Source organism: Vulpes lagopus, chromosome 3 (assembly GCF_018345385.1).
Source record: "Vulpes lagopus strain Blue_001 chromosome 3, ASM1834538v1, whole genome shotgun sequence".
NCBI lineage: Eukaryota > Metazoa > Chordata > Mammalia > Carnivora > Canidae > Vulpes > Vulpes lagopus.
This window is the reverse complement of record NC_054826.1, coordinates 64,686,801-64,703,587: the sequence shown is the minus strand read 5'-3', so window position 1 is coordinate 64,703,587 and position 16,787 is coordinate 64,686,801. Positions and strand designations below refer to the sequence as shown.

Sequence of the window (16,787 nt, the reverse complement as noted above, 5' to 3'; positions counted from 1 at the left end):
AGTGGAGAGCCACGTGCCTCTGGATTAAACTACAATTCCCAGAGTGCATCTCTAGGTGGATTCTGGGAAGTGTGGCAAAAACATGCTTATAACCGTGATTAAGTTTGTAGGACTACCAATTAAAATAAATTTATTAAAAAAAAATGAAAACAAAAGAGAAAAGAAAAACAAAGACTTTGTAGGACTAAACAGCTAGCATGAAAACAGAACTACATTTCCCAGAGTGCACCTCTAGGAGATTCTGGGAAGTGTGGCGGAGGCATGATCGGTCCCTCTGAGGGAAAGCCCTACTTCCCAGGAATATTAGGAGTTCCCTGGTGTCTGCAGATTCTTGAGGCCTAGGAAGTCGCCCTCCCCCAACAGAATTCAGAGTGAGTACAGCGGAACAGAAAACTGTTGAGCTTCTAAGCTCAGGAGGGATTTTATGGGAAGGCATAATCAAAACTTGAAAAAAAAAAAAAAAAGCTCTCGGTCACAGCATTTTGTGATGTTAGCTTAGTCTCCTCCTTCTTGGAGAAACTAAGGAATGAACACGGTTTTGCATCATAACTCAGGAACTATCTCTTTAACTAAAGCTAATATTTTTCTGGTACTTTCTTGGACACTCGTTTAAATATGGAATTTGCTGACTTCTTTGCATTGTGCCTGCATTATTTTTGAATTAAGGGAGGAAACTTTTTATTTTTATTTTTATTTTTTTTTTTTAAGAAAGCGAACCATAAAGCTGCTTAGTAAGATCTTGAAATCTGGATCCCAGTGGATCCTCAGTTTTGTGTATTTCCCCATTCCACTGAGGTCCACAGTAATGAATAGACAGGCTGAAGAGCTCTCTCAAACACTACCAAACTTCTCGGAAGAAATAACCACAGAGATTGGAGTGGGCCTTTGCTTCATGCGGTCGTATTTTCTAAAGTAATTGTTCTTCTGTTAAGACGAACAGGATGAGAAATGTGGGAATTATTTAGTACAGGGCCTTGAGAGAAATGGTTAATCTTATCAGCCTTGCCTCCTCATGGAATAGTTTTTGGTAACAATAATATTATTTTTCGTCTCTATCAGTCTTTGTATCAGACATAAATTATAAAAGAATGTTGAAAAGTGCTTTCCCATGTATGTCTCATCAAAACATGAGTTTTGGAGCCAGATAGCCCTGGGTTTGAAACTGCTGCTTTCTAAATTATGATTTCAGGTTAGTTAAAGCTTTATCTTCCTCACTTGTAAAATGGGATAAATTCATTCACTCTCATTGATAGTGTTTTACAATGTGATAGACACAGTGCTAGGGGCTATAGATAGGAAAGACACAATTCCAACATTTAAGGATTTTACAGATCTGAGAATTAGGTATGTGAAAACCTGACATGGTTATAGTATACTTTAGATCCATTTTCTCTCCTTCCTTCCTTCCCCTGTGAGAAGTGAGATAGAAACCAAGCTCCCAGAAGTTAGATGACAGCTCCAGATCACAAATTCAGTCAGTGACAGAGCCCAGAATAAAATTGAGTCTCTTTAATTGTTTGCTTCCCTGTCCCTTCCTTGGTTTGGAGATACACACAGACCCTATAAACAAAACAGGCCTGAGCTTGTCATCTAACATAAGAATAACGGTGCTAGTATTTTCTTCCAAGACTTATTTTGTGAATAGTGAACTTTTATCCCCAGCATGCTCTCAGGAGTAAAATACAATAATAGCTGCCAATTTAAACAAAAACAATGATTCTGTTGGAAATGTGGCATTTGAGCAGCTGGATTTGAGTATCATGGCAGGTTTACCAGTTGTTTTCCAGCATGTTTGCTAAAGGTGAGACCTTAAGCCAATACACTTTGAATAAAACATCGCACTGAAGACCATTAAGAGAGTAAAAAATCACAAACCAGTTAGAAAAAAGTAACACATTTTCTCTGCATTAGATTCCTAAATAGCATGGAGTTATAAGAAATTATATTTTCATTCTAATGTAATTTCACATATTCTCATTGTTAAAAGAGCCTTTTTTTTTTTTTTTTGTATCGAGGTTCCTTCTGAATGGCTGCTTCACAAAGAAAAGCAATACAAGGCAGCCCAGGTGGCTCAGCGGTTTAGCGCCGCCTTCAGCCCAGGGCCTGATCTTGGAGATCTTGGATCTAGTCCCCACGTCGGGCTCCCTGTGTGGAGTCTGTTGGTGTCTCTGTCTCTCTGTCTCATGAATAATAGATAAAGTTTAAAAAAAGAAAAGAAAAGCAATACATATAACAGTTGGTTCCTATAACGTGTTTCTGTGATATTTTGGAAAAATACAATAAATGTACTATAAGATTCTAAAATCTAGAGTGGGGATCCCTGGGTGGCGCAGCGGTTTAGCACCTGTCTTTGACCCAGGGCGCAATCCTGGAGACCCGGGATCGAGTCCCACGTCGGGCTCCCGGTGCATGGAGCCTGCTTCTCCCTCTGCCTGTGTCTCTGCCTCTCTCTCTCTCTCTCTCTGTGTGACTATCATCAATAAATAAAAAATAAAATAAAATAAAATCTAGAGTGGCCAAAACCACAGTAAATAAATGAGCACAGGACATCAAGCAGTTTGCAAAAGGGGAACTAGATCTATTAAATCTCAAAACACTTTCAATCTCTATAGTTATCAAAGAAATATAAAATGAAAGTTCTTGAAAGTTTGGCAATGTGTAGAAGACCCATATGATTTTAAACTGAATTTTGTCCCAGTAATTCTACTTTGGGAAATTTAAAGAAGTAACCTGAAAATATCAGCACACAGATTTAGTGGTATTTTATTTCTGATAATTTAAAATCAGAGCAACCTAAATGTCTAAAATACATTGAGAATGTTTAGAAAAATAAGGATGTCTACCTGAATGTAGTATTTTGCAGCTTAAAAAATTATGTAGCTTGTACAAAAACATAGAAAACTGCTTGTGATGTGTTTCATGAAAGCAAGTTGACAAAAATGTGTACTCTGATTACAAATATGTAGAATTTGTATGTCTAAAAAGATTAGGAAACACATATTAAATTATGTTATGTTTATGTGGCCACATTATGGATGCCCTCACAATTCTCTTTTTTAGAGATCCTGTAATGTAGTTCTCTTAATTTTATAATTTAAACGACCTATTTAAAAGAGAAAAATACAGTTACAGCTGATTTTTAAGGAAATCATTTTCTCTTCTTTGACTTTTCAGTAATCTCTATACTGTTTTTATGTAAGATGTATAATAAAAATATACAAGGGACCATTCAAAAAAGGAATTAGACCTAATCTTTATCTACTAGTTTTATGACTGTACCAACGAAGATAGAATTTTCAGTTAAAATAAGCCTGGTTTTCTCCTGATTGTTAATATTTTTTCAAAGCTGCATTAAGAGCTTGACTATAGTTTTTACAAGCTCTATGACCACCATCCCATGAATCAGCAGACCATGATAATCTACAACTGGCTAAGGTTAATTTAGTAACAGAAACTAGGCAAAACAGCAGGCAGTCAGTCAAGTACAGTGGGCCACACAGATTAGTTGGTAAAGCTGCAACCAAACAGCTCCTGGCTCTCAGGATTCAAGGAATTCACCAAAGGAATTTCTTTGGTCTCCCAGGCAATTTGGCGAGGTTCTCCTGAGTACAATGGCTTCCAATTAGCCTCATTATGCAGTTAGTCTCAGGAAGACTATTTTTAATATACTTATTTTATTGTAAAAGGAGTACATACATATGGTTAGAATTTTTTTTTAAATACAGAAATGTACAAAGTAAAAATTATAAGTACCCTTTTCAACTCCTCTCTCCATCCCACTTTTCCAAATTAGCCACCTGTTAACGATTTGGTATGTATACTTCTAGTTACTTTAAAAAAAGAAATAAATACATATATAATTTATGTTTACTGATATGTATATGCCCTTTTCCTTCAGTCTTTTTTTAGAGAGGGAGAGAAGTGGGGGCGAGCAGGGACAGAAGGAGAGGGAAAGCGAGAATCTTAAGCAGGCTCCATGCCAAGACCAACCAACATGGGGCTCAATCCTACAACCCTGAGATCATGACTGAGCGGAAATCAACAGTCAGATGCCTAACTCACTAAGCTACTCAGGTTCCCCCATGTCCTTTCCTCTATAAATTAATTAGATCATGGTAAACCAAATATTACTTGCTTTTCTTAGTTAATCATATATTGTGAATGTTTTTCCCTGTTACTATATATGAATGTTTCCATTGTTATCTTTATTTATTTAATTAAAGATTTGGTTTATTTGAGAGAGAGAGAGAGAGTGGGAGGGAGAGGGTAAGGGAGAGAGAGAGACTACCAAACAGACTCCTTGCTGAGTGTAGACCCTGACGCAGGGCTTTATCCCAGGATCCTGAAACCATAACCAGAGCCAAAACCAAGAGTCTGATACTTAACCAACTGAGCCACCTAGGAGCCCCTTTTCTATTTATTTTTAAGAGCTGTATTTTATTCCCCTTTAACATACTTTTCAGTTAAGATTCCTATACATATCCTTTCCCTCTCAGGATAAAATCCTAGAAGTGGAATTGCTAGGTGAAAGGGATGTTTATTTAACATTTCGATAGATATTCCCAAATTGCCCCCCCCCAAATATTGCACCAACTTATATTCTCAGAGTTTGTACCTGGACATATACATATGACATATCCATATATGAGAAATGTAAACACATTTCTTCCAGTGTATCAACAAGTCTTTGGGTTATTAAAGTAGGAATTACGCTTTTAATATTCTCCTAGAATGCTTTATAACCCACATATCACATGTTGTCTTCTGGGAAAGCTATGTTTGTTTTTTCTCTCCTGCTAGAGTCCCTTGACAGGTTTTTCATCTAGTACATTTTTGTGTTTTCTTAAAGGACCTTGCATAAAGTCAGTTTTCAACAAGCACTTTTTGTTGAATGTCATTTACTAAATATATTTTACCCTTGGCTAGGACATAGATTGTAGCCAAAACTATCCAAGGATTAGTCATCAGTGATTCATAATTATGCAACCAAGAAGTAAGCCTAAACTTTAGATGTTCTTCAGTAATTTGTTCAGTGTCAAAGCTTGCTTCCCTTGGGCACAGTTAAAAGGGTGGTTGGTTAATTAACTGTACTGATTTTCTCGTTTCAGTGGAACTTCTTGACTTTTATTGCCAATGTGAAATGTATTTTTCATGGGGAATAAAATACTTACTGGTATACAATTTAAAAGGAATCATCTTCTGTAGAATGAATTTGTAAGATAGAGAATTGATTTTCTCTCACAATGAGATACACAAAATAGAAAATACCTTAGATTCATGTAGATTTGCATAGCTGCCTTTTGAGATGTTGTCCAAATGGCCATGATTTTTATATTTTTCTTATCTATAGGATTCCTTTTACTTCATTCTCAGAGGGACTTTAGTTTTCAAATATTCTAAGAAACTTAGCCCCATTATTCTGGAGACACTCCCGGTCTTACCTGGTCTATTAGAGTCATGCTAGCCACTGTAACAAACTTCAAAAGTTTAGTTGCTTATGTTTATTTCTTACTCATAAATATTCCAAAGCAGGGGTGGGGGTGTCTTTAGTTGGCAGGTGGCATTTTTTTTAAGATTTTATTTATGAAAAAAAAAAAGATTTTATTTATGTACTCATGAGAAACAGAGAGAGGCAGAGACATAAGCAGAGGAAGAAGCAGGCCCCCTGAAGGGAGCCTGATGCAGGACTCGATCCCAGGGACCCGGGATCATGACCTGAGCCAAAGGCAGATGCTCAATCCCTGAGCTAACCACGTGCCCTGGCAGGTGGCTTTTCTCTAGGTTGTGATTCAAGGATCCAGGCTTCTACATTTCAATGACTCTGCTATTCCAGAGTCTTCCAAGCAGAAGGAGGAAAGAGAATGGAGAAGGCATATGTACTTTTTTTTTTTTTTAAGATTTTATTTATTTATTCATGAGAGACACAGAGTGAGAGGCAGAGAGACAGGCAGAAGGAGAAGCAGTCTCCATGCAAGGAGCCTGATGTGGGACTTGATCCCATCACCCCAAGATCAGGACCTGAGATGAAACCAAGAATTGGACATTCAATTGACTGAGCCACCCAGGCGCCCCTTAGGCATACCTACTTCTTAGCTGATTCAGCCTAGGAGAGATACATCACTTCCACTCACATTCCATTGTTAAGACCTACCTTTGGCCCTGCTTAGATATAAGAGAGAAATGTAGACTGTGGCTTAGCAGCTACCTTCTTTTTTTTTTTTTTTTTTTTTTGCAGCTACCTTCTAGCAACAATCCTCCAATATGGAAGAAGGAACATATATTTTTTGTAGACAGTGGATTCTCACAATAACCTGTTAGGTAGGCAGAACAAGTTTCAATTTTGAGGTACTGAAAAGTTGAACTCCCATAGCTAATTAGCGGTTTAAGTGCAATTTAGAAGCCAGATCATCTGACTCCTATTCAGTTTCTCTTTCCTTAATCTTAAAAAGTCTGGTTTAAAGTATAACTCTCTTGGTGATTCATTACTTTAAATTGCATACTATGACTTTTTCTTTTTTTAACTCCTCTTTTCTCTAAGGACCTGACAATGTCCCTGTATTGTGGAATTGCTTGCAGGAAAAAATCTTTTTGGTGTTATAGGCTGCTGTCAACTTATGTCACTAAGACCCGGTGAGTTGTGACCAACCTGAGGTCTGATTATTCTCTTTGGCCCACCAAATTATAAAATACAGATATCTCAAAATCCTATTTTGAGGATTAAGGATGCATGATTAAGATATACATATAAGGATATTCACTGCAAATCATTTATAATGGAAAAAATTCTAAATTAACTAAAATTCAAATATACCTAAAATATCTAACATACTTAAATATTAAGTTCTATTAAGATAATAACTTTGTGTTTCCCATGGTGGTATGCCTTGTGCACAACACAACACCTGGTGCATGGTAGGCATCGGAGGCTTGTTGAATGGATGAATCAACAATAAGGGAGAGATTAATTAAATGATGGCACATCTCTATGATGGAATTAAAAACTCTACTGAATAATAATAGTTCATGAAGTTTCCTGAAAATAAGGTAGATAATTCTAATTCTCTCACCCCTCACCCCCTAAGGAACTAAACTACTAGTTAAAGGTAGACCAGAAAAAAACCCAAAACCTACAGCACTACAGGAAGATGGTAAAGGACTTCTTTGTCATAGCCTGGGCAAATTTGAAATCACAAGCCTGTTCCCATAGTTTGGGGTTTAAATTTGTACCATCTGTGTTATGGTCCCCTAACCCCAACCCAGGAAAAGAATGTAAGTAGTAGTTGTAGACTTATAAGACCCCTGGGCACTATGCAGAAGCAAATGTAAAACTCCTCTGAAGAGATATACCCATAACCAGGGCTTTGTACATGAAAAGCTCTGCCAAACATGAGTGCCCAGTCCAAAATTTAAAGGCCCATAAGCATACAGTGTTACATGAACAAGAGTGAGAAAAGAAAATTGCTGTACTTAGAGTAGATATCGTTGGGCATTTAGGTTATTTGTAGTTCTCAGGATGAGACTCTTAAGAACAATAATTGAATTATGGAACAATTATTGAGAAGTCTAAAAATGGCTATATTAAAGTGGTTTTAAAATGAATAAAAAATCATTTAGAATTGAATCAATCATTTAGAATGAAATTCTATCAATAAAGAAGATGGTGTGAAAAGAATGTTAAAGAAAAAAGGCATGATTCTGAATATACCTATATATGTACAGATAAACAATAAATAGTTTGGAGAATTCCCAGGTGTGAACAGTGATCATCCCTGAATGGTGAGATTCTTGATGATTTCCCTTTTTTGAACAAATTACTAACTGTATTAACTGATTTTTATGGGATGACTTTTTATTTTTTTAAATAGGAAAACAACAGCTTCAGTCTGATAATCTTAGAGTTGTTTCCCTGCTTTTATAACTAAAGGGGGAAATGAATTTTTAAAATTAGTGTTCCTGATCAAGAAGGTAAGGAGCTTTTGGGATCTCGGTTCCAGTTCCAATGAGGCCCCAGGCTTAAGACCTTAACCTGGGTGTTTTTGTAGGTGTTTTGCTTTTTAGGGTCATTAGGGCAAAGCACAGGTTGTACCACTCTTACTGTTCTTTTAGGAAGGCAGCAGTGTTTGTTCTATTGTTTATATTTGGTAACTTCTGAGTGGCACAGGTCTCTCCTTTGACATGCATTAAGTCTTTGCCCCAGGAAGCTGCAGTCACTTATAATGAGTTTAAAAATACCCTGAGTATTAAAATCTCAAGTTTCTTTGGTCTTGTGTTTATAAAGAGCTCATTGTGACCCCTTTTATCATACAGTAAAAAATAGGTTCCTAAAGATGCCACTGGGGCACATTTATCATTTAGCTTTGTAGTTTCATGTTGAGCTAACTTTTTTGGTATTACAAAAGCTCCCAGATCCTACAGAAAATATCTTTAAACTGTGATGGCTACATAAGTGACAAAATCTGCCATAAATCTGAGTCTGTTTAGGGCTTTTAATAGGCAAAAATGGTTATCCCTAAGGCTCCAGAAGGAGAATCTACATTCAGTACCCCCTGAATCACGTGGACCCTGACCTGGTTTCCAAGGCTCTTGAAATTAATCTTAATGAAGGTGCTTGAAAAGCCTAGAACTGGATCCAATGCTATTTCTCTTAGAGAAACTAATGATAGGATGTTGTGTTTTCCACATTTGTATTTTGGCTATTGAAGATATTATACTTATTAAATAAGTGTGGTCAAGTATAGGCTTTATTTCCCATCAGCAGTCTCTTCGGTAGAGATAATGAGCTAACGGTGTCCATGTGGGGGACTAGTGTTGGAGGCAGGAATGTATTAAGGTAAAATCTGCTCTTTATCATCCCTACATTGAATGACAGTGTTACTTAAGGTATAGTGTTTGCTCTTTATCTGCAATAATAAAGTCTGCTCCCATTTCTAGGGATTTTGTGGTTGATGTTTTATCACTGTACTTGTTTTCCTTTCACTCCACTGCATGTAAATTCTTGCCTCACAGCATAATATTGGCAAAGTACCTTGAGGTTCAATTCAGTAAATATTTATTACCCTTGAAGTTCAATTCAATAACTATTTATTGAATTGAGCCATTTAGTATGTTAATTACTGGAGATAGAGAACTAAGGCTGACGCTGCCCTTAAGGAGATCATAGTTTTTTGGGGGGAGACAGACAAATTAACAAATAGTATAAGTGCAGCCACAGAGGTATGGGCCAGATGTACAGTAAGTAGCACAAAGGAAGGAACTAAAATCCTTTTTAGAGCCACTTAGGATATAAGTGAAATAACTGTGATAGGAGAGGGATGCAAGGACAGAATTCTGAAAGATGAGTGCTGTACAAGTAATTAAGTGTGGTTTTGTAATGCTTTGATTATTTCCAAAATACAGGTATTTATTTGAACTGAAAGAAGATGATGATGCATGTAAAAAAGCCCAGCAGACAGGAGCATTTTACCTCTTTCATAGTCTGGCTCCTTTGCTTCAGAAATCAGAACAACGGTACCAGGCCCCCCAGTATAGCCTACTAGGTAAGCCCAAAGAGGACCAGTAGAGTAGACCAGGCTGTGGCAATTAAGCAGAATTTCATCAATATCAGATCCCTGAGATCTTCAACTTTAGAGTCCAGATTTTTCAAACTCTTTCTACTGATTATTGAGTGTATAAACCAGAGCTGCCCAAATATTATTTGGTGATAAACTAGGGGTCATTGAAACTGCTGTCCAAATTGGAACCCACCTCTTGTTTTGTAAATATTTATTGGAACACAGCCATGCTCATTCATTTTCATACTGTCTGTGGCTGTGTTTGCACTACAGTGGCAGAGTGGAGTAGTTGTGACAGAGAACACATGACTTATAAAGCCAAACCCTGCTTAAACCAGTGATTTCCAAGCCTTCATGGAATTGCATACTGTTCTAATGTCTAGGATTTGCATCATGGCTTCATTTCTTCTAGAAGAGTCAAAATTAAAAGTGAATTAAAATTAATTTGTTTGAGAACTCTTTTAGGGTATATAACTAGAGATATATAAGCCACTGGGATTTGGCATTCAAAGTACCAACTTTCAGTTGTATATGATGTCACTATACACTGAGTTACTTCTAAATACAAAGCCAGTGAATTTCTTTCCTTCTTTCTTTTTTTTTTTTCAATGAATTTCTTCCATGGGTCAGATGTTGAGTATTTGAATAGGTAGTTCCTAGCAGTGCAGAAGAATATAAGGATGCCATCAGAAGGCAATGCTATGTTGCATTGTAAACAAATATAAGTCCTTCATGCACAGGACAGATTTTCTCCATGTACAGCACGTGTCTTATACAGACTGGGATCTTGGATGAATAGTCTACCCTAGCCCACACACTCAGCATAATCTGGAGACTAAATTATATGTAACTGATTTGGTTTCTAGCATTTTAAGCATGACACTTTTTTTCAGTGCCATAATACATTAACTGTCATGTATCTTTTGAACTAGGGGATATGCTCCTTTCATGATACAATCATAGAATACAGTGTTAAACAGCTAGAGTTCCTTCTTTAGTCTAAACACTTCAGGTTATTATTGGGAAGATGGAGGCCTAGAGAGGTTAAATTATTAGACCAAGATTATATAGCTAATTAGCTGCAGGGCAGCAGCTAGAAGCAGGTATACCTACTGCAAGCTGAAGTAGATGATTTCCTAGAAGGTTAATATGGTTGCTCGTGATTTATTTATTTATTTTTTAAAAGATTTTATTTATTTATTCATAGAGTCAGAGAGAGAGAGGCAGAGACACAGGCAGAGGGAGAAGCAGGCATCATACAGAGAGCCCGATGTGGGACTTGATCCAGGGTCTCCAGGATCACACCCTAGGCTGTAGGCGGCGCTAAACCACTGCGCTACCAGGGCTGCCCAGTTGCTCGTGATTTAATGAAAGCCTTTGTTTTCTTCCCTTCTCCTTTTCTGTTTCTTAGAGTTGGAAAGGCTCCTGGCTAAGTTTGGACAGGACACACAAAGAATAGAAGACTCGGTACTGATTGGATGCTCCAAACAGCATGAAGCATGGTTTGCTTTGGATCTAGGTCTAAATAGCTCCTCTTCCCTAAATGGTATAGAACATTATTCCTAATGGGAATTTCCCAGTAGTGCTCAGACTTTGGAATTCCATGTAATAGCATAATTTCAAAGAAAATTTTGAGAGTACCAAAGGTTATCAACCTTGTATTTTTTTTAAGTTAGGACATTAAGAAAAAAAAATACTACCGTCGTGATTTACCGTCGTCATCATTTAAAAAAAATAGAGAACATTTTAATACTTTCTAAGCTAGGTGGTAGGTACGCAAATGTTCATTTTATTACTCTCTGTACCTTTATACATTTTATATTTCTTAAATATTTCATAGGAAACATTTAAAAATTCATGACATCATTCTTACCTTGGGTGAGTAAACATATTACCATGCAGTGGCTCAGGGTCCTCAGACCTGCATTTGGGAACCAATTGGGTATAGATTCATGGCTCCTAGTAGGCTTTCCTTCTCTTTCAGGTCTGGTTTTAAATGTAATCATGCTGGAATGCAATGCAGATAGGAGCTTAGAGGTCCCATTTTACCTCTTTTCCAGGGATAGTGTATGGCTAATGCAAATATTACTCTGAAGATGATATATTTTTTAAAAGATTTATTTATTTATTCATGAGAGAGAGAGAGAGACAGGCTCCCCATAGGGGGCCCGATGCAGGATTCTCAGGAACCCAGGATCACACCCTGAGCCAAAGGCAGAGGCTCAGCAGCCCAGCTACCCAGGCACCCCTCTGAAGAGGATCTTGAGAAATACTATGCTCTGATAGTTCTCAAATTTGCCTGAAAATAAGAAATTACCTAGTGCTTGTTGAAACATAAAAATTCTGGGCCTCACTCACCTGCTGTTCAGAAACTTTATGTAGAGGCTTGAGAACCTACATATTTTTTTTTATTTTCCCTGGTTGAGTATTATTAGGTGAGTTTGGGAAAGACTGCTCTAACAGGCAGTTAGAGAGGGAGGGGCCTGAAGGCAAAGTTTAGTGTTTGTTTCATCTTATCCTCTGTTCTCGTTTTCTAGCTTCCTTACAGAAAGCAGAAATGGAGATAGAACTCAAGGGCTCTTTCACTGATCTGAGGAAGGCTCTATTTCAGCTGAACACAAAGGATGCCTCCTTGCTGACCACGGTAGATTCTGATTTCTCAGTTCTGTAGGAAATTTAGTAAAGCAGTGTTTACGAGTGAATATATGGCATGCATGCACAAGGCTAGAATGACATTTGATGTCTTCTTCTGCAGATAGATCACAGTCCTTCCTACAAACCTTGGCAGGACAGTGTGCTGTAGGCCGACTGCTTATTCTTCTTTCTTTTGCCCTTATTTTTGGCAGGACCATTTTCTTCTAAGGACATGCAGATCTTTTTTTAAAATATTTTATTTATTTATTTATTCATGAAAACACACAGAGAGAGAGGCAGAGACACAGGCAGAGGGAGAAGCAGACTCCATACAGGGAGCCTGTTGTGGGATTTGATCCTAGGTCCCCAGGATCACGCCCTGGGCCAAACAAAGGCAGGCGCTAAACCACTGAGCCACCCAGGAATCCTATATATATATATATATATATATATATATATATATATATATATATATAATCCCATATATATATATGTATTTTAAATAATTCATAATACATTTAAAATGTTTCCTTTTATTCATATTTCAGATGCTAGAGGAGTCTGTTCAGATAGTTTCCTTATTTTAAAGTTCAGTCAATAACTGGGTAAAGTAGGTGAGCTGGAAAGGAATTAGCTTTTCTCTTTGAATTGTTCTCAATACGAGGCCCAGCCTGATTATATATGAGCTCCATGTCCTCTCCAAATGAAATCAGCCTACCTTTGTATTCCTAGGCTCAGGCTCTTCTCCGTTGGCATGATGCTCATCAGTTCTGTAGCAAAAGTGGGCAGCCCACCAAGAAAAATGTGGCTGGCAGCAAGCGCGTGTGCCCTTCCAGTAAGATCATCTATTATCCACAGGTAAGCACTACTTTAAAAGGACAGTGATCCAAGAAGACTGTGTGCTAGTCTGCCCAGGGAGTAGTAAAGGCCTATATAATTAAAAGGCTTCCCTTAGTTATCTACTCCTTCATCCCATTAACAGGCCCCAACTCGAATTTCCATCCCCTCTTCCCAGATGGCTCCTGTGGTGATCACTCTGGTGTCGGATGGGACCCGATGCCTGCTTGCCCGCCAGAGTTCCTTTCCCAAGGGAATGTATTCTGCCTTGGCAGGTTTTTGTGATATAGGTAAGAGGTTTAGGGCATGCACAGATGCCCAGAGGACACAAGGGCTTAACAATTGTAGGTATTTTTTTGTTTTGTTGCTGTTGTGCTTTGAGTCTGAAGCATACTGTTCCCTATCAAGTCAAGAAAACTGCCTTCTGGCATTAGAATTTTCCAATATCAGGCAAGTTTTCAAACATATGGCATAGCTGAAAGAATTATACAGTTGACACTCATTCACCACCTAGATCCTATAACTGTTTTCTTCATTTACTTTTATCACAGATCTATCCATCCATCAATTCATTTTATTCTTTGATGTATAGTTTGCACACATTAGTACGATTCTCCCTAAATATTTCAGCATGCATTGTATTAATTAGAATTCAATAGATAGTTATAGGTTTTTCTTTTTCCTCAGTCTAGTGGGGTAACATTTACAAAATGTAAAACATGGGATTAGAATTTTATTAAAGTTGAGGTCAGCAGTAGCCTCTTTGTCACTTATTCTGCATTCTCACTAACTAAGTCAGCACACAACTCCAGACTTGAGTCCTGTTGTTGTAAAGGCTCAGGAATTTAAGGCTTTCCCAAGAATACTTCATGAAACTTTGGAGCCAGTTTTGTGCTCCTTTCACAAATGGGCATCTGTATCACCCTTCCTGCTGCAGGGCTGTCCTGAATTAATCTGAGTGCTTATAGGTGAAAGTCTGGAAGAGGCTGTCCGGAGAGAAGTTGCAGAAGAGGTGGGACTGGAGTTGGAAAGACTGAAGTACTCTGCATCCCAGCACTGGTCTTTTCCTAATAGCTCACTCATGATTGCTTGTCATGCATCTGTGAAACCAGGGCAGACAGAGGTAAGTTCTCATGCTTCCCTTATGCTGTGATATTCCCTTTGCTTCACCCAAGTTGGTCAGTAGGCACCTGTCTAGTCCATCACTGTCTATCTTGTATGAAGATGTGCAACTCACGATTTGTTCCCTTAAGGAATTTGCAATCTTGTAAAGGAAACAATCTCCAAGGAAATTCAGAGTGCCAATGCAGTTACTGTTCTTCTTTGTATGTATCTCAGTCATGTGTCAATTTATTTTTCATCAGGACTTAACAGAGCAGAGTAGGCACACAATAAGTATATCAAAGTAAGTGACTGCTTTCAGGATTGGTCTTATTGCTTGAGTTTGTTAGGATTTTGGGGACTAATTATATGAAATCATAGGAACTTCTGGTCGAAAGGGATTTAGACATTGTCTTATCCAGCCTTGTCTTGCTCTTCTGTAGCATCCCTGATAGATGGCAGTGTGGTCACTACTTGCCAAAGTCTATTGTGTTTTGGTTTGCATAGAATAATATCTCATTTGTCTCAGCTTCCTGTGGTTGCAGTGTGCATTACAAAGAAGATACTATGCTTTTTTTTTTTTTTTTTAAGATTTAATTTAATTTATTTATTCATGAGAGATACAGAGAGAGAGAGGCAGAGACACAGGCAGAAAGAGAAGCAGGCTCCATGCAGGGACCCTGATGCGGGATTCAATCCCAGGTCTTCAGGATCTGGGCTGAAGGCAGACACCCAACCACTGAGACACCCAGGCGTCCCATATGCTTTTGATAATCATTAATTATCCCTTATCCTTTAGAGAAGAGTAATTTTATGTTCTTTTTAAATTGAAAGTTAATCAAGAATTATTTATATATTACACCTCACTGTTAACCACTCTTTAGTATTTCAGTATTTGTGCTTCTAGGATTTTTAAAATGCACTTTTTTCTTTTACACTATTTAAAACAATATATTTAACTCTCACCTTTTAATTATGTCTCTTTTGCTTCTGCACAATAGCTAAAACTGATTATCTCTCAGCCCGTAGATCCTAGGTATTGCTCAGTTCTGGGAACATTTTCTCACCTTTGGCCAAAGTATCCTAAATTTTGTAGCTCCTAGCCTTACATTCTGTTTTTTTCTTATGTCTTTTAGATCCAGGTGAACCTGAAAGAACTCGAGGCAGCTGGCTGGTTCAGTCATGATGAGGTGGCCACAGCCCTGAGGAGAAATAATCCATATACTCAGCAACAGAATGGGACATTCTGGCTGCCCCCCAAGTTAGCCATTGCCCACCAACTGATTAAGGAATGGGTGGAAAAGCCATCCTGCTCTACCCTGCCAGCTTAGCTCAGATTGAGGCACCTAGATCCCTCCTCACTATCCTGGAGTGGCAAAAGAGAGATCAGTTGATAAAGAGGAGGTGACCAAAGGCCATCTCCAAGCCAACTTCATACTAAGGCAGAGTGAAAGGTGACCCTACAATGGGATGTCTCTAATAGCAGTGTTAGGGAAGTTCCTATTCATAGGCAATCAGAATGCAAACTGATAATGACGATTGTCAAAATCAGAGGGAAGATTGAAACATTAGTTTGGATGTAGGCCCCCGTTCACTCATTTTTACTGAGGCCTCGGAAGCAAACATCTTTCAGCATGTATCTTGTTAATGCTGGGTTTATACTAACTGCCAAAATGTGCCCAGTATAATTTTAATTTTATCTTAGTATTGAAGATACATAGCAAATCTCAGCCCATACTGAGTTACTTTTCATCCTCACAGAATTAAGAAAAATAGCACAATATAACATTATACAACTTGTGTACAGGTAATTATTTTGTACATGGTATTTAAATAAAAGTTATATTTCTTTAAGTAATCTGAAGAGATGAAGAAAAGTGGGAAGTGGGAGCCAATGTCTTCCTCAGAGTACTCTAATAAATCAGATGCAGTGATATTCTGCTGAGGTAACTGCATCCCGGCGGGGCTTAAGATAGCTAAGTCTTTTGCTGTTACTTGCTCAGCATGTGACCCATGGAAAAGATAATCACTTTTTCTGATTTCCTAGATATAAAATGGTCACTGCCATTTGCATACCCAGTTATGTGTTGTAACTTCAGCTAAGTGAAGGTGAACCATTTTCTTGTTTTATGGGATAAACTAAATTTAGGATTACTCATTATTCATATATGTTATTCCATACCTTGTCATAGGGGAGAATTTATCTGGAGGAAATAAAATAAATTTCTACACCTTTGCTGAGATGTATTTTTCTGTCTTATGAAGTGAGGATATTGTAGAAAGTGAGAATCTGGGGCAAGGGGTAGGTGGAGAGAAAAGGAATCTATTAGTGTGATAAACATTTAAGTCCAGGTTTCAAGTGTGGAACAACTGAAGCAACGTGCAGAAGAAATATTGTTAGAGGTCTGTTTGAAAAGAGGAATGGCTGGGAAAGAGTTGTATCTTCGGATGATTTTAGGCAAAGACACAAGTGCCAGTGATCCTAAGATTATTTGGATGTGTAAACACATCAAAGTGTGCAGGACTAAGCAAAAGTGATTCTAGAACTAGACAAGATGAAGCACTGAATTTCCCTTTGATCCCAAAAGATCATTGTTTTTGCCATTGCTAGCAAATCATCAGTGCTTTGGGGAAATCAAAGTGCCTTCATCAGGAAATGTTGAG

The 16,787-nt window shown here is 37.8% G+C and overlaps 2 protein-coding genes across 4 annotated transcripts in view; one reads left to right on the top strand and one right to left on the bottom strand.

Moving 5' to 3' along the window:
- The first annotated feature begins 247 nt into the window (after nucleotides 1-247).
- On the top strand, nucleotides 248-16,359 carry NUDT13 (nudix hydrolase 13). Of its 3 annotated transcripts, none has more exons than XM_041749094.1 (9): nucleotides 248-371; nucleotides 6,539-6,630; nucleotides 9,397-9,536; nucleotides 10,963-11,097; nucleotides 12,089-12,195; nucleotides 12,918-13,043; nucleotides 13,168-13,312; nucleotides 13,991-14,145; nucleotides 15,260-16,359. In XM_041749094.1, the coding sequence occupies exons 2-9, from the start codon at nucleotides 6,548-6,550 to the stop codon at nucleotides 15,452-15,454; spliced, it is 1,086 nt and encodes a 361-aa protein (XP_041605028.1). In that variant the 5' UTR covers nucleotides 248-371; nucleotides 6,539-6,547; the 3' UTR covers nucleotides 15,455-16,359. The 3 variants fall into 3 exon arrangements, with proteins under 3 accessions (XP_041605028.1, XP_041605030.1, XP_041605029.1); XM_041749096.1 differs by having other exon boundaries at nucleotides 250-371; nucleotides 13,201-13,312; XM_041749095.1 differs by lacking the exon at nucleotides 248-371 and adding an exon at nucleotides 1,053-1,189.
- ECD (ecdysoneless cell cycle regulator) overlaps nucleotides 15,263-16,787 on the bottom strand; it is a 30,782-nt gene continuing 29,257 nt past the window's right edge. The window contains exon 15 of the mRNA XM_041749092.1: nucleotides 15,263-15,325. Within this exon, the coding sequence (XP_041605026.1) occupies nucleotides 15,300-15,325 (26 nt within the window). The 3' untranslated portion in view covers nucleotides 15,263-15,299. The remainder of the gene's footprint in view (nucleotides 15,326-16,787) is intronic.

What these genes read in the sequence shown, in the direction of transcription:
- NUDT13 (XM_041749094.1), top strand. Translation starts at nt 6,548, where the DNA reads ATGTCCCTGTATTGTGGAATTGCTTGCAGGAAAAAATCTTTTTGGTGT. An exon ending in TAGCTCCTCTTCCCTAAATG is followed by an intron (nt 11,098 to 12,088) that starts GTATAGAACATT and finishes CTCGTTTTCTAG; the next exon opens with CTTCCTTACAGAAAGCAGAA. An exon ending in AGATCATCTATTATCCACAG is followed by an intron (nt 13,044 to 13,167) that starts GTAAGCACTACT and finishes TCCCATTAACAG; the next exon opens with GCCCCAACTCGAATTTCCAT.